Source organism: Telopea speciosissima, chromosome 4 (assembly GCF_018873765.1).
Source record: "Telopea speciosissima isolate NSW1024214 ecotype Mountain lineage chromosome 4, Tspe_v1, whole genome shotgun sequence".
Classification (NCBI taxonomy): Eukaryota; Viridiplantae; Streptophyta; class Magnoliopsida; order Proteales; family Proteaceae; genus Telopea; species Telopea speciosissima.
Genome location: NC_057919.1, coordinates 26,215,805 through 26,233,810, shown reverse-complemented (window position 1 = coordinate 26,233,810; position 18,006 = coordinate 26,215,805). Strand labels below are relative to the sequence as shown.

The 18,006-nt window shown below is 36.6% G+C and overlaps 2 protein-coding genes across 2 annotated transcripts; both read right to left on the bottom strand.

Moving 5' to 3' along the window:
* Nucleotides 1-610: 610 nt before the first annotated feature.
* Nucleotides 611-2,377, bottom strand: LOC122659748 (gamma-glutamyl peptidase 5-like). Its single transcript, XM_043854867.1, has 4 exons — nt 2,021-2,377; nt 1,694-1,864; nt 831-998; nt 611-741 (listed from the first exon to the last, which is right to left on the bottom strand). The coding sequence occupies exons 1-4, from the start codon at nt 2,339-2,341 to the stop codon at nt 643-645; spliced, it is 759 nt and encodes a 252-aa protein (XP_043710802.1). The 5' UTR covers nt 2,342-2,377; the 3' UTR covers nt 611-642.
* Nucleotides 2,378-5,166: 2,789 nt separating this feature from the next.
* Nucleotides 5,167-16,988, bottom strand: LOC122659747 (syntaxin-22-like). The gene is made up of 7 exons (XM_043854866.1): nt 16,573-16,988; nt 7,944-8,037; nt 7,429-7,568; nt 7,085-7,159; nt 6,043-6,200; nt 5,859-5,959; nt 5,167-5,535 (listed from the first exon to the last, which is right to left on the bottom strand). The coding sequence occupies exons 1-7, from the start codon at nt 16,758-16,760 to the stop codon at nt 5,470-5,472; spliced, it is 822 nt and encodes a 273-aa protein (XP_043710801.1). The 5' UTR covers nt 16,761-16,988; the 3' UTR covers nt 5,167-5,469.
* Between the last annotated feature and the right edge of the window lie 1,018 nt (nt 16,989-18,006).

Sequence of the window (18,006 nt, the reverse complement as noted above, 5' to 3'; positions counted from 1 at the left end):
TTGATGTGAGTACTATATTCTTATGAATCCGCATTTGTTTGTGAGTTTCTTTCTTATTTAAGAAAACTTATTATAGTTCTACCAAAAGAAAATTTATTATATTTGAAAATTTTAAATATTATTTTTAGGTGGATGAATTCCTGTGGTTTTTACTATTGGCTTTAGAAGGATTTTTCACATTAAAATTAGTTTGTACTTTTACAGTTGAGTTGATCTATTTCTGGATGCTATTATTTTGTGCATACTTTAGATTCACTGTCTCTCTCTATTACCTTGCACACAAGTGAAAAGGTAGATTCTCATGTATTGGTTAGCTCTCTTTTTCATGAAAACAAAAAGTATTCCTAACTAGATGGATTTAGAATGAACACAATCTCCCCTTTTTTCTGTTTGAATAGATAACCTAGTGAGACCCTAAAATGGTCTATCTTTCCTCTTTGATCTCTTCATGTTGTAAAAATATAGGAAGGTTAGGTAGAACACACAATAATGACTTTGGAGTACTTTTGCCAAACCCATATAAGTTGAGAATTGATTAGATAAGTTTTTGTCACTTCATAACAAAGGCAGATCTAGTCCTTTTTATTCCATTAAGAAAGAGAGGATAAAATTTAAAAAAAAAAAAAAAAAAGGTTAAAGAAGCTATCTTCCTTTCAGAAAGCTCTTGCAGATCTTCTCCCAAGACTTCCTATCTGGTTCAGCCATCTCCAATCTTGATTTTGCATTCTTAGAAAACCCTTTCTGCAATTCATTAAGTCATCATGATCAAATAATGAAATTATATTAAAAAAAAAGAAAAAGAAAGCATATATAAATATGTGGTTAATTACCTCTATATAATTGTAATTAGTGTGACAATCTATGAGATAATATAAGATGTCTTTGGTGTATTCAGGGTGGCCTTGAATCCCTAGTATGTTGTTTCCCAGTGTGAACATCTCTACTCTAGTCTGATCTGAAGAAGCAATCACATCAGCACCCACTGGGACCTCCCACACCTGTTGCACATTAATTTGAACCTCTCTTAAAAAGTCCATGTAATTAAGTTAATTCCTAATTATATATTCTTACTAGTTCTTAATTAAAATACTGCCCCACGTCTATTATTGAACTGCATAAGCATAACCCAAGAAGATTGAAAATTTTATCCTTCAGGAGCTAAAGCAACTGAAGGCAAACAAGTTACTCCAAGGCAGACTGTATACCTTTTAGCCAAATTTGTTCATTAATCTAGACTTTTTAAGGTTGCGTTTGGTATGCATTCTCATTCTAGGTCGATTTCACATACTCGAGCAACAAAAACAAGTATTTTTTTCATCCAAGAATGCGAAATCGACTTGAAATGTATTCCAAGAATGCAAACTAAACACTGCCTAAATTTCAGCATCCCATGGGTCATACATATAGTATGTTCATCCATTCATTTATTACAGTTAACAATAACACAAAGCAGGAGCAGGGTTATCATTATGTGTCTAATGACGCTTGATCTAGTGTATGGGCACTAGATTGGATCGGCTTAGTATGAGATATGTTAACAGGATTGATTTAAAGTATTCCAAAAGCTCTAGATAGATTAAAGAGTAGATGGGATGCATTAAATCAAGCCCTTTAACATATCTCATATTAGACTGATCCAATCTAACGCCCATACACTAGATCGAGCCTCATTAAGCACATAACAACTATCTACCTCATCCCGATGACACTCAATGACTTTAAGGGTAGGTGGGATTTCCTTGAAGCCATGAAAGAAGGTGCTAGCAGAAGGAGGAAGGTTCTCTATTATCCTGACTTCCCTCAACCCAATGTCCCATCCACCATAAGCTCTCCCAATCTTACCACCCAATGCTCTGCACAATACCTAACCAAAACAAAGAATCAGATAAATTTCACATTATTACTATATATATATATATATATATATATATATATATATATATAAATCAAATTCCAACAAAGAGGGAAACAAAAAACCCAATTGCAGTAATAAAAGAAAACCCTCATCAGATAGCAGTACCTGGTGACCAAAACATATCCCAAGCACCTTCTTCTCCATAGCATTCAATGTCTGCAACAGAAAGCAAAGCTTCAAGATCCACAAATCATCACCAAAAGCATCACAATAGCTACCACTGATGACAAAACCATGATACTTGTGAAGCTCATTCATGTCAGGAAACTCTCCATCTACAACCCTAAACATGTCCCATTCTTCTTCTTCTTCTGCAAATGCTTCAAGAAATACATCAAAGTAACCACCATATGCTTTCTTCACATAATCAGAGTCTCTTGTTGCCAATAATAGACAGTAATTATGATTCTCTCCATTAATCTCCATCTTCAAGAAACAGAGTATAACAGAGAAAAAGATGGAAAAGATATATAGAATGAGTAGCTCTGATGGTGAGAGATATTTTTTCACGTGTTGTGTTGTCAAACAGTTTCCTTCGTCGTTTCCTACCAGTGTCACCACCACCATTATCACGTGGCTTTGGTGGCCATTACTCATTTACTTGTAATGTATAACCACCTCCCCCCCCCCCCCCCTTTCATGGAATTAGGTATTGGGTAGTTCCAAAACCTATATTATATCCAATATACCGGTTCATATCGATTGTATCGGACGGTTTTGCCTTCAAATATTCGTTATGACATTGCATTTTAACTATTTTACCTTCTGTTCATATCATTATCTCCGATCTGATATTAGTGTTGATCGATACTGACATGAATCAACCGATACGATATTGATTCCTAAAACTGTGTTCCTCTCATGCGGATCAACTGTGTCTTGACATGCGAAAGAATGCACACAAACGATGTGTAGATCTTTTGCCCTAAAACTAATTACTCATATAGTCCATTAAGGGTGTTAATAGTGCAATTTTTATTTAAACGGTTTGGTTCCATTCGGTTTAGAGTATTGTAAGTAAAAACTAAAATCGAAATGTTTATTAAGCAGTTCTATTTTTTGAAACTCTTTTTTTTCTTTTGGTAAAGTTTGTGAAAGTAAAATCATTTATTAAACGGTGCCAGTTTTACGATTTTAAACGGTTTTGATCTCGATTTAAGGTAATAAGTTCATAAATAGTCCTTAAATAATTATTTACTGTTCTTTAATAGTTTTGGTGTTTGGTTTTATGACTTTGGATCTTGAAGATAAGAGACGAAGATGGAAGGAAGAGTAATAGGTTCATATACAGTCCTTAAACGTTTTATTAAACAATTCAATTCATATTCAGTTAATGGTTTATATGGTTCAACAGCAAACTGTTTAATAAACGGTTTCATTTCTAAAACTATAATCGAACCATTTATTAAAAGGTTTAATGGTTTTTGTTTAAGCAGTTTGGTTTGGACACCCTTACAGTCCATGCTAGGTGTTCTTAAGGGTATCAATTGGTCGGCTAGGTCTGGTTTTAGTTGGGTTTTTCGATTTTTTGAATACATTGGGTTAGAGCGAAACTGGAATTAAGTGTTCTGTCTCCAAAATCAATATCAAACCGATTTTGGTTTAACCTGGTCGATTTTGGTCGGTTCAATCGAGTTCATCTGATTTTTTGACAACCCCAAGGATTCTGATAAAAAAAAAGCCTAGTGAGTGAAGTGAGAGAGATGGATGTTCCAATTGAGTTCATTGGCCCACCCAGTCCTAGTGTTATGCTGCTACCATGCATTTCTGATTATAAATGCATGAAATCCAAGTTTAATTAAGCCTGTGTATACTGGATATATAATTAAATGCACACCTCTAAATATGTTTTTCCTACGCTTTCGCAATATTAATCCTCTTAATTAACAACATGCAAGGAAAGGAATTGAAAGGCATCTAACTTTACGATATATAGGGACAAACTTCCAAAAAATAGTGGTGGGGTTTGAGTCTTCTCTCTCAATTTTTAGCATTTTCTCTCCATGTTTCTTGTCAACGAGCAAAAGTGCTGCATTGTCCTTCTTACTTCCCTTGTTAACTCAACTCACATCTCAAAGACGTACAGCTTAGGCAATAAAAGAGGCTTAAGCCATAGCCATTGATAGAACTATAAAGGGCTCAAGTTGCCTCTTCAAATGGGTTAGGACTTTAAAGTTTTAGGGAATAGACAATTGGTTGCCTTCCTTGATTTGATGAATGCTGTTTCCAGTGTTGTAAGTTTGGCTTTGTTCTTAATGAAGAGTTAAGCTCCTCCTTCATTGTCAACAAAAAGAACTTTTTGATGGTCAAGACTCAAGAGACAAGAATTAGCAACAAATTCCTATCAAACAAGTTAAATGATTAACAAATATTTGATATGATCATATGGTATTTTGTAACTTTAAAAGGCTCTGTACCATTTAAAAAAGAAAAAAGAAAAGAAAATTAAAAGTTATTTATTTTTCTTAGCTAAGAGAGACCTTTCCCCAAATTCTTCATCAAGTATTTTGAAGTTAAAAGTTATGTTCTTGCCCATTTGTTCTCTTCTAATGTTCCATTTCAAAAGTATAGGTGGATGTTTTAAGATGCTTTTTCCTGGTTGAAAGTCTTGAAACAAGGAAAAGAAACACAAAAGGGAATAACAGATCCTAAATAAAAATTATAAAAAAGGGTGCTTTAAGGGGCACCTAAGCCAAGTCCAAAAACAATGCTTAGTGGTAGTGTGCTTCCTGCTCTCTGCACATACATGAAAAACTAGCTCATCATCTACACATGCATCCAACAGAGATGGAAGATCTGAGTATCATCAACGTAGAAGTCTTCACAGAACTGTGTTAATCCATGCCACAATATCTTCCCAATGTACTTTTACAGGAGCATTGAACTCCTTTATCCATCTTTTTAAAAAAAAAAAAAAAAAAAAATCCACCTTATTGCAGATGCTGGTTATAAAGAGAGTGAAGGTTCTGGCTTTGCTCTTTTTGATCCTAAAAGATTCAACATCTACTATATAGGTAGTAGCAGGAACATGTAAATAATGCATATAAAAGAAAGGCTTAAAGGGTAACGCATGCAGAAAAAATACTTCTGAAATACCAAAAGCTGATAGTATGGTAGAGTGACAAATTCTCTACAGAAAAGTATTTGACAGTTTCAATAGGGTGTGCCGTTTTGATTCTAAAGGCAGGTGGAGGAGAATCTTTATAAATATAGAGTTTGTATCTTAATTTTCAGCTGCATGAACATAAAAAACAGCGGAGCAAAAGAATTTCAAATTTATTGATAATAGACGGATCATTACACAATATACTGCCATGTAAAAAAAAAACCCTTCAAACACCAACTTACTCAAAAGGGAAAAGAGTGATGAAAACCCAAAGCCCCAAACAAGGGCAACTAAATTGAAGGTTATACACACCCAAAGAGCGAGTTTAAATACCAAGTAAATCCTGTCAGCCAGGATCTCCAGTAGAACATCATCATCATGGAATTAGTAGAGACATCAGACCATGTGGCACAAACAATACCGTCAACTTGGAGAGCAAATTTGCAACTTAAGCTGCAAGGACTACGATTACAATGAGCAAAACGATCCCAAATATCACCAACAGCAAGCAGGTCTGGCAGTAGAGATTTAATGTTAGACCAATGCATATTAAATATCCAAAGCAGATTTTGTCAGAAACTGAAAGGTGAAATTTAAAGAAATATATGATGGCGCCAGGACAAGTAAGAAGTTGGGGAGGGTCCCCAAAAGAAAATCATATTACAAAGGAGAGAATAAATATTAGATTTAATCAGATGGCTCAGCATATGTATGGACCATCCACCCCCGGTGTTAGCTAAATCTTGACTGATTCAAGTTACCTTTTTGCCATATATATACATATGTATGTAGGTATTATATCAAGGAAAAAGAAATATAGAAGCTACCGAACTTTACCAGAGATGAATTTGATTTTTGGGTCTTGGATGCTTTTGCAAGTTGGGATTTTGCCTGTACAGTAGCAGCATAGGAGCCCTCAATGTTGCTGTCTATTTCCTCTGTACAAATAAATTTGGAAGTTAGTATAATGTAGGCAATGAATCACAAACCAAACAACCGATTACAAGATTTCATTATTTACCAATTATAACTCCTTGATCATGAACCAGCACGGCTAGATCTTTAAAAATTTCGTTCACCTCACCAATTTGCTGCTGGACTTCTTTTATCCCTTGCTCTCTTTCCTCGATGATGGCTTCATTGAAGACAATCTCATTGTCCAGTAGTAACACCTCCTGTCTAATAAAGTAGAATATTCAAGTTATCAGCAACGCGGAAATGCAATTCGAAACTGTTCAACAACAACAAACGACAATAGTAATATGAGAATTAAAATAACAATTGACTATGATAAGTTATCCCAGACTCCTACAGGAGGCAGCAATGGTATCATCCAACCAATGACAGTGGGGACTCTGCCTCACCATCTCCCTGAATGGAACTGGTGGATCTGCAAAGAACAATATGCACATGTAAACACGGAGGAGAGTAAAAGGGGTAGTAGTTTCCTACATGGGCCACTGAGGAAGACCTTCCTATATGGCCCAGATATCTGCCACATGGCAGGTTAGATGACCCCAAGGTCCCCTGTTTACATGTCAAATTTCATCCCAAACAGAATATCCCAATGACCAAATAATGGTTTTAAATTTTGGGACTACTAAGAGGGTGCATGGACCAACAAATGAGTGCATCTTATTACATGGAAAGGAAAATGATTGAATAAGGCTCTGAAATTTGACACTTCGCCGATCCAGACCATGCCCTATCTATTTAACAGTAAGAATTGCTACACCATTCTTCGATGTGGGAAAAAGTAAGCACAACATAGGAAGGCCTTCCTGTGTAGGAGAGCCAAAAGTCCATGGCACCACCAACAGTATCACACCTTACATTTATCCGCAATGACAAGAGCCACATCAAACAATTGTTAGGTTCCTAACAACAACTAAGGCAAAGGAACCTTCTTGTTCATAAGAACTTTTAACCACAATTCTGAACTTCATGGACTGTTCAATTAGTAGGATGATTTCTGGTATGAAACGAAATACCAGAAATATTCTAATCAGTTTTTAAAACTATCTAATCCATATCACAGTACAAATCATAAAAGCAAACCTCACCTTCTAGTTTCTGCAAGAAGAGCACGCTGTTCTGGATTCTTATCCGAACTTACATCTATCTCACTTTCAGTATAGCTGTAACAAGGATTATATAGTAGGATGAGAAGATTATAGCTGTATCAAGGATCATAGAATAGGATGAGAAGACACTACTGCCAAAATTATAAAAGCATCACACATCTATAGACTCTATACAACTATAAAACAGCGAAAAACACGACGACAGTTGTTGACCATAACCACTATCTTTTGTACAGAGATCAAGGTAACACAGATTTTTGGAAATTTAAAGATGGGTACTTTATGATAACTACTATCCAAGAAAAAGGTATCTGAACAATTACCTGGATGGAAGAACTGCTTGGGGAACAAATGGGGCATATGCTGTTTCCCTCTCAGCTGCAAGCCTTTGCGCCTTCTGAAATTCTTTTAGAACAGCCTGGAAATCTTTTGCAAGCTTAGCATCAGCTACCTTCTTGCTAGCCTGCAGTTTTAAAATAAAAATTTTAAGTCAAGGTACAATATCCCTAGTCCTCAAGCCAGAAGAAGATGCAAGCTCAAAACAAGGATGGTGAAAACTGTTCAGAGTCCCAGATCTATGTTATCAATGCTCAAGACTCAATCAACAAAAAAATCTAAGATCTGAACCATGTGACTGTCTGCCAGAACGTTAACAGAAAAGTTTTACTGAAATTTCTTAATGGGTAAATCTGCAAGAGTTATCATCAATGACCCCAGTCTTCAAACAACAAATGCTGACCTAGTACTAACTGATCTGCTTTCCTACCTAAAAGGAAGAAAAAGGTAACCCCTTTGAGGTCATATCACATGACCAATCACAAAGCTAATCTGAACTTACACTAACTTCACCATGCTGATCTATTTCACTAGCTTGTTTAAGTTTAGCAGAAGTATCCTTCACCAACTGTCCAATATGTAGCCTTGTCTTGTGCCTGTAAATCAAATGAATTAGTTATGATAATGGTCTATCATGTATAACCATTCAAGATATGGTACTGAAAGACAAAAATAAAATAAAAAAATAAAGCCAAAAAGCAATATATAGAACAAGTACAATATAAATTTGAGAGGAATTTAAAAAATTCACTTGAAATTGTAAATGTAGCACCCAATAGGCCATTACCCATAAAGTCAAGATCTTGATCTTTATGATGCAGTTGCATTAGCATGGTTGGACTGGAACGACCCAATTTGGAGACCCAAGCCGGCTTTTTGGTCCAAGAAGGGTTTGTAAGGGGTTCATTAGTTACTTGGGGATATCTTTGTAGTTGCATTCTCTTTTGGTAGAGATTTTTTTCCTCGTAATCTTTTATTTTATTCTCTTTACTTTAGAAGGTTGGGTAAGTACATATGAGAATTGCTTGGGTTGTTGGTTTGTTATTTTAAGCAGAGTAGTTTTAGTCGTTTCCATTTTTAGGACTCTTTATTTTCTTTTATATATGCTTGTCATACAATGGAAGAATAGAGTTGAATAATAGAATTGAAATTTGGTTTTGAGTTGCCGTCGTGTGGCGTAGGTCAGCTGGCCACCATTTCCTTCTGTCTTCATCTTCTCTCTTCCATATCGCAGGTCAGTGTCCTTACTTGTTCATTCTTCTTCTTACTCTGCAAATCTGAGCCTTCTCCTTTCAGGTCCTCCTTACTTCTTCCTTTCTTGCTCTTTTCATTATCCTTCTCTCTCTTATTCCATCATTCTTCGCTTTTCTGCTTCCCCATTCCCTTCCCCTGTTTTAGGGTTAACGAAAGAGTACAAAAGGGCAGCTGTGATCTCCCTCACAAACTCTTTACTCAGCCTCATCTTTGGCGGTTTGAGTTACCTCTGAGAAAAAACCCAAAACCCAGAATCTCTCGTCCAAATCATTCCCCTACCGTGAGATTGAACCAGGGATCACCTTTGGTTCTGCAAGTTGCCACAGGGAAACACTTCAGGTCACTGGTTCGTTATTGTTGCCTAGTCTTTTGGGTAGATTCTGGTAGATCTTCAAACATCAGGAAGGAAGGAAGGACTGTTAGACTGAAGCTTCAAGTCGAAAGGTGCAGTTGTGAGGAGTTCTTCCATTCGATGTCCACCATTATCTTCCACCTGTTGTTTTCGGTCCAAGGTAGAAGATGACATCCCCCCCCCTCCACCACAATATGTTTTGCTTCTTTATTTATTCTCTCAATTTCCATTAATACCCCTCCCCTTTGCCTTTATCCCCAATTGTCCCCTTAATCTATTTCCATTCCAAGTTTGTCCCTTCTCTTTTAAATTGTAATCCCTATTCTATCAGCTTCTTTCTTTATACCTTAGTAATCATTTAAGATTCCATTTATTTACCAAGTTGCCATTCTCTTATACAATTAGGAACATTTACTGTTTTGACACTACTCTCTTGATTTGAGATTCTTACCCTTCATGTGGGGCCCCATAGTAATCCCAAACAGCATTTTCAAACCTGGGGTTGTACGATATTAACAGTGGTATGTTGTGCGATTGAGATAAGAAAACAAAACCATGTCAATATGATCATGTCCAGATTCTCAAGCCTTTCATCAGGTTGGACAAATAGTTGATGAACACACATCATAAGATTTTTTACCAATTGATTATTCAGAATGATTTGACAATACGTGAAAATCAAATGTCCGTGCAACAGATATGAAGCCTTCAGGAGGAAATACAAGATAAGTTTGTACTTAGCAGCAGATGCAGCAGTGACAAAAAGCAACATAATGAGTGCTTTCGATTAGAATACAGAAAATACACAATCCAATAGAAGACACAAAACTGACAACACCAAAATTTTGATAATCCAGCTCGCAGCAGTGGCATCAAAGATGCTAGTTGAATCCAAGAATGCAAGGAAAAGCTGAATACCTTAAACAAAGGACAACCTAATAATCCCCCAAAGTCAATAAACACTTGCATAGATGTTTTACTGATGTAGTTACACATAGGAGAATTGGGATTATCTTGTAAATTTTGCAATATTTTTATGTTAGGGAAGTTGGATATGCATAGGAGATTTTGTAGTTGTTTAGGGTCTGTATGGCAACGTCCAAAAAACTGCTTCTGTTGTTTTTGTACTTTTTTGGAACAGAAATGGGACAAAACCTGTATGTGTCGTCTGGTTCGTTTTTGTTTTTTAGAATTGAACTGGTATAAAAAACAGATTTGGCACAGTTTTTAGAAACACAAAAAAGGAGCTCTGAAAAAACAGAAACACAAACTGAAAGCAAAAATGTTCACGATACAGACTCGATATTCACGAATCACCACCACCACCACCTCCACCGCCACCAAAGAATAGAAGAAATTCTTCTCTTAATATGCAATCCATACATGTTTCTTTTTTTTTTTTTCTAATGGCAGAAACAATCTTTTTCCAGTTTTACCATACAGCATTTGTTGATACAGAATTAATCCAAAATCATAGAAACACAAAAAAAAATGTTTATGACTCAGAAACAGTATTTTGGATCAGAAATGTTGCCATACAGAGCCTTAGTTACCTAATTACTACAATTTCTATCTTCAGATTAGGAGTTATTAGCATGTACACATCGATTGAGAATGGAATAAATGTAATTTCTGAGTCTTTTTAAACTGCTGTTACGAATCCGTGTTTGATGAGTTCTGGCTTGGCTGATCATCTCCCTCCTCTACTTCTTCTCTTAATCCTATGTCCTCCATATCAGGTGTGTCCTCTCCATACTCTTCCTCCCATATTCTTCTTATCTCTTACTTCTCATCTCTTCTTTCCTTACTATAGTCAGTTACCCCTGTTTCTTTAATTAGTTTCTGCTTGCCTTAATATGATATAACTCATCCAATATTATCTCGTATGATCTGATATTTTGTGATTAACTTCCTACTTGCATTCCTTCTTGAATACTGTTTATAGGCTACTGCTACCTCTTTCCACAGATCTGATATACATACCCTGTTTTCTGTTTTTTTTCCCTGCAACTGGCCATCGCATCATCTAAACCTTAAATAACGCTTCTGCCCAGGACTTTTTTAAAAGGCTTAGGCAAATCTTCCTCTGAAGCCCCAGACAAGATTGAGAATGTTTGAGTGAGTTACAGCTCATTCTTTTAATACGGTTACAGCTGGACACTATCAATGTTTAAGGTTCCACAAAATTTTGCAAAATTTTTTGCTTTTACAAGATGTTGAAATGAAACTATATGCGAGATGTAAAAAGTGCAAGGTTTCGGTTGAAATTTCAATGATATGTGTGGTTTTGGTATCGTTTCAACCGAAACAATACAATCCTTTGATATAAAATGTAAATAGTTCCAAACGAAACGGGTTACAATTTCGACCCATTTTGTTCGTTTCGCTAGTTTCGACTCTAAGGTTTGGGGAAACTCTTTTTTTTTTTGTGATTCTTTGCCAAATCACTCCCACAAAAGCATGGAACAAGTTGTAGGGCAATAGTGGAACGCATCGAAAGCGAAAATTTGTTGCATTTGTGGAAGTTTTGTGCAAGATTCAAAGTTAAAGGTGTATCACTTTTCCCAAAAATGATTTTTTGCAAAAAAAAATAGGGTAAATATTTGGTGGTTGGCCTTTTATTTTTTAAATGTCAGACACCACACCTTAGGCCGATTTATGATTTCACGGAGTCAGATTTAATTCTGTTTTAAAATATTTTTAAAAGTTTCTGAAAAATAAAATCGATTTTTTGCAACAATTTTTTTAAAAAAATAGTGTTAATACTTGGTGGTTGGAGACTTGGAGCTAAATTTTATACAATTTAGACACTGTTAGCCATATTAGAGGATGTAAACAGCAGCGTACAACGTATACTACCAACCTAAGGTCTGAAGTACAATTACCATTTTGGGTTTTTTCGTACAAATTAATGGTTCCAGCCAAAAATAGGGTTCCCTAGAAGTTTCAGGATCTAATTTGCCATTTGGGCCTCAAAACCAAGCGAAATTTCCCTTGGGATACTATTCTTATCGTTGGGAAGACGAAATCTTCCTCTTATTACTTTTTAATACCATCATCAACAACAACAACTCAGCCTTATCCCAACTAAATGGGGTCAGCTACATGGATCCTTGAGAAGACCAAAAAAAAGAGAGAGAGAGGAACATAACAACTACAAATCAGTCTTATACAAACTAACTTGGGTCAGCTACACGGATCCTTGCCCTTATATCAGCTCTATTCAACGTCATACTCAAAACAAGACCTAAACTATGCAGATCTTTCCTCACCACTTCTCCTAGGATCATTTTAGGCCTGCCCCTAGCTCTTTTAGTACCTTCAATCTGAAATTCTGAATCAAGTCAATTCTCCAAACTGGAGCATCCAAAGGCCTCCATTGAATATGGCCATGCCACCTCAGATGATTTTCTCGTAGCTTATCTTGAATCGAGGCTTCTCCCATACCAGTTCTAATATGATCATTCTTAATTTTATCCTTCCTGGTTTTGCCACACATCCATCTCAACATCCACATCTCCGCTACACTTAGCTTATATGACACTTCCTTACTACCCAACACCCCGCACCATACATCATAGCAGCAGGTCTTATGACTGTCCTTTAGAATTTTCCTTTAAGCTTTAAAGGAATCCATCGATCACATAACACTCTGTAAACACCTCTCCACTTCAACCATCCTACTTTAATCCTCTATGAGACATCATCTTCTATATCACCTTCCTTACTGATGAATGATCCTAGATACTTGAAATGATCACTTTGCAGAATCTCCATCTCATCAATTTTCACCTCCTCATTATCCGTCTCGGAGTTGCTAAAGTTACATACCATGTACTCCGTCTTCATCCTAATTGTCTTAAAACTTTTTGATTCCAAGGTTGAAGTCCATAACTCCAGTTTGGCATTAATTCCAGCTTTGTCTCATCCACCAAAACAATGTCATCAGCAAAAAGCATGCACTAAGGAACCTCACCTTGGATGTCTCTGGATAACTCATCCATGATAAGTGCAATTGTACATATAGATAAGGGCTTAAAGCTGATCCTTGATGTAACCCAACTGTAATTGGGACTTCACTACCTTGACCTTCCACGGTTCTTACGCTAGTCACCGCTCACTACACCTTCATACATATCTTTAACTATGTCCACATATTTACTTGAAACATTTCTCCTCCCTAGCACATGCCAGATTAAATCTCTAGGAAGTCTGTCATAAGCTTTCTCTAGGTCAATAAAGACCATATGGAGAACCTTCTGGCTCTCTCTAAATCTTTCCATGAGTCTCCTAAGTAGGTAGATAGCTTTTGTTGTGGATCTTCTTGGCATAAAACCAATTGGTTCCCCGAAATAGTAGTCTCTTTTCTCATGTATGTTTCAATAACCCTCTCCCATGATTTCATAGTATGACACATTAGTTTTATGCCTCTACAACTGTACTTTTGATATCACCATTATTTTTGTAAATCATGACCACAATGCTTCTCCTCCATTCATCCGACATTTTCTCAATGAACATAATCTTATTAAACAGCTTAGTTAACCAAGATAAGCCAACGATTCCTAAGCTCATCCACACTTCTATTGGGACCTCATTTGGGCCTAGAGCCTTGGCTATTTTCATCTTTCTTACTGCTTCTTTTACTTTAGAAACCCCAATTTTACGTAATACCTCCAGCAGGTGGCTTGATGTGTAGTGCCTTCTCCCGGTCTACTAACTCTGATTGTTTTCACTAAGTAGGCTGTAGAAATAACGATTCCATCTCTCCTCAATGTCCTCATCCTTTACTAGGACACTACCATCATCACTTTCAATGCATCTAACATGATCGAAATCTCTATTCATCCTTTCCCTCATTCTAGCAATCTTATAGATAGCTTTTTCCCCTACCTTGGTGTTCAAGTAGTTATAGAGATCTTCATATTTCTTCTCCCTTGCATTCCTTACAATCTTCATAGCTTCATTTCTAGCAGATTTATACCTTTTTAGATCTTCAACATCCTTAATTGCTTTTTAATACCATATCTTATGTTAATTACCATTAAGCCCTTCAAGTTTTTTGTTTTATTCATTGCAACCTCTATTCTTAGTTTCAAAAAATACCCTCCCCTTAAACATTTACTTTCAATTAAATACCTACTTTGTTTTCTTCACTTGGTGGTCCTAAATTCGACATAATTACAGAATTGCCATCGTCTTTAAATTTTGAGTTTCTTATTACTAGGGTGGGTCCATAGCGACCCATAATCAGGGTTATTGGACCCAGGGTCGCATCATTAACAACTAATCCACAAATTCTCATGTCAATCATATAAACCTAGAGATTTCTCAATCAATCATATAAGCCTAGATATTTCTCACTCGGTTAAATTTTCAACTGAGAACATGGTAGCAAGCAGCAATAATAAAGAATGCTTGGAGATGCAATAATGGTAAAAATTAGATGCAAGTAATCAATCAACAAGAAGGGAAGTCCTCAACACAAGATGCACACAGTAGACCCTTAAAACCATAGAAGAAAATGAATATCTAACAACCGTTAACCAAGATTGCAGTACAAGGAAATGAAGAACTACAAAGAACAACCCATGACAGCAAACAATGGATGCCGTCTTTACAACAATTAGAAGACCAGATTGAGACACCAATCCAGAAATGCCAAGTTCAGAATTTCAATAACCATAAATCCATGCCCAAGTTGGTGGCTTACTAAAGCCCTAATAAAAATAGCTAAAAGGAGAGTAAGTGATCATCCTAAAGAAATAAAAGCTTCCTAACTAAGACTACTTTAACCACTAACAGCTTGGCGTTCTGCAGCATGTTTCAAATACTGTTGTCAGAGAAATAACAAGAAGTATGGGGCTTGCAGGTAGGCCTTCCATCTGTCCATCTAACACAACAATGAGATTTTATATGGCAAACACATCTGGATTTAATTATTTAATTTCAGATTGAAAGGAGACCTTATCAGATGAATGCAAAGATCCAAATCAATGTGAGGCAATAACAACTTTCAAGGAGGACAGCAGAGGAGAGTCAGTATCCATTAGCCGAGGTGACTGATGAAGCATCCAACAAAGTATACCATATTGGAGATTGTAGTATAAACCAAAAACTGGGCTACCCTCAAAATAATCAGTCACTAGGAATCTTTCCAAGCGAAATTTTCTGCATAATTTCTCATTATCAATTGGCAAGATCAATCTGAATCCACTGAGATATAACACCAAGAGGTCCAAACAAATGAAACTATAGTTGAAACATACAGAGACTTACAAATGATAATGCAACAATATGTGCTGGGAAGTTCTTAGTTGGAGAAAATATCAGGATTATGTTAGACCCCAGACCATATCTGTGGGCAGTGAAGAGTCATAAGTACTCCCAGCATAAGCTTGGTCCAAAAGCCTGATTAAAACTCGACACTAAATCAAATGTAAAACCAGGAGGAGGAAACACATATGGGGTATAAAGCTCCACTAAGCCTTCCTGAGATGGACTTTAAGGTCAAATTTTTTTTTGATTTTTAATTTTTTATTTTGTGATTTAAAACAGTCTAAATAATCCCCAAGCAAGACAACATCTCCCCAGCTCTCTATCAATGCCTAGATTTGGAAAATAGGAACCTGCCACAAGCATCTGTCAGCAGAAAAAATGCTTCTAACAGGATATAATTAAAACTTAAAGGATGCTAAGAATTGTCTGGAAGATGTCACTCAACAGAGCAAACTTATTTCTCCAATTTTAGCCATCCATATAGCTTCTAGTTCAATGAATACAAGCTTCGGTGATAAACAAGTTAATGAACCAAATTTTGAAATACTACTTCACCAGTATACTTTGCAATGGAGGAAGTGAAATTGGTATTACAATACCAGAAAGCCAAATACCTAAGTGAGAAAGGTCCTACATATTCTTATACTAGGAGCTCAATTTTCCGGGAGAAGGAAACATTTGCAAGCCATAGGATAAAACAAATGAAGCAATTTGAATTCCATGAACAGATGAACTGACGGAAGGATGCTCGTGACACACTATGATTAGAATATTGCAGAATTCTACACATTAGAAGCAAATACATATGGTTTGAAGTACAGCAAACTCGCAATTATATAAACGATATGAAACTAGGAATAAACTTTAGCAAGGTAGAGAACTCGGCTAATATACAAACACATGCAGGCATAATGTTAACCCTGACCATTAATTAGAACATATATGGTGTTCTAAAACCCACATTCAGATTCAATTCAGTAATGTAAACATCACAAAACCTTCTCTAATCCTTAATTCATCTTTAAAAAAAAACGTTCTCAGTTACTCCTCCACCAAATCGATACCATCAACATGAAAATTCAACATTCCAACCAACCCAAGCAAGAAAATCACGTAATTCAAAATCTTTAAAAGAACCCAGAAGAGATTAAAACAAAAAAAAAAAACCAAGCTTTGTACATGCAAGAAAAACAAACTGAACCACCAAATAAATTAAGAGAAAGAAGGGAGGGAAAAGGTCACCGACAGCTTCTCCCGGAGCTCGGGTGTGTCTTTGGGTGTTCCGAGGGTGTTAACGAGGCGTTGGAACGTCGAAACGGCGGTGTTGATCTGAAACACACCTGAGGCAACAGCTTGCGTGGGGTCTTGCTTTCCATTGATGTGCCCTCGTCTTGAAGCCAATGGCCGACCAGATTCGAGATCTTCAAAGCTCATATCTCTCCGCTCTAGAATTCCCCCAATAAATTCAAAATTGATCTTTCAGGAAACCCTAGAAACCGAAAGTCACCCAAGATCAGGAACTGATCCAGCACCGAAACCGAGCTGGCTTGATTTTGATTTCAGCGCACACAAGCGCAAACAACGCCGATTATTGGGGTCTGTTCAACAATCTTCTTCCTCAGAGCGTTATTGAGAAATGGGAGAGAGAGAGACCGAGAGAGAGAGAAAGACGATCTTTTGGTGTTTTTGGTTTCCCAACTGCATTTGCTTTTCAAGTATATAGCAAATACGTAATTGTTTAATAAAAATATTAAAAAAAATAATTGTAAGAAGCCCTAATCATTACTCACTACCCGCCCTTTTCCGCCAGCAAGTCAATACGGTTAAGGGACACGTGGCAATGAAAAGAGTTGGGTGTTAGGGTAATTGAAGTACTTCCATAAGGTTGGTCCTCATATGAGGATGGGTCTCGCAGCAGTCCGATTAGAATGATCTGTGGGCTCCAATGATCGAACTAATTCTGATCCATCGATAGGACAAAGCAGATAAAAAATCCTGTACTGCAATACATCGAATCGAACTATCGAAAAGATTCAACCCGTGACCTACAAACAATTAACCTTGTGGAATCGTGGATACCATCATTTGCCAACCCAATAAAGCTTCACTTTTTTTATGAGATATGGTTCCTGCAATCCTGCGAATCCACACAAGAATGCTTTATTCTAGAACTAGGTACCTAGTGCATGAGTCTCCCGCCCACTGCGGGGTCTGGGGAGATCATAAGGTACGCAGCTTTATCCTTATTCTTTTAGGGATCTTTATCCTGCAATTTCCTATCCGGTCTAGTTCTCTTAGTGCCTCTAACAAAGGGGGTGCAATGACCATTCCCCCCCCCTCTTATTATAGGCACTAGGGATTTGGACCGTGTGGAGAATTGTAGGAGATAATTTTCTGTTCTTCTAGTGGACTTTAATATATGCCAAATGAAATTCATGTATGGTCCAATAAGAGTACGTGCAAGAGCATATGATTGAATAGGATTTTTTTAATTTATTACTAGGGGTTGAACCATAATTTTGTGTGGCCATGTGCTTGGGCACATGAACCACGCAAGCAGTTAGTGTTCTTTTTTTTGTTTACAAATAAAAAGAAAGTTTACGAATTCAAGGTACATCGATCAGAAAAAAAAATTTAAGGGATGGAATGAGATTGAAGTGAAAAAGACAATATGGGGATG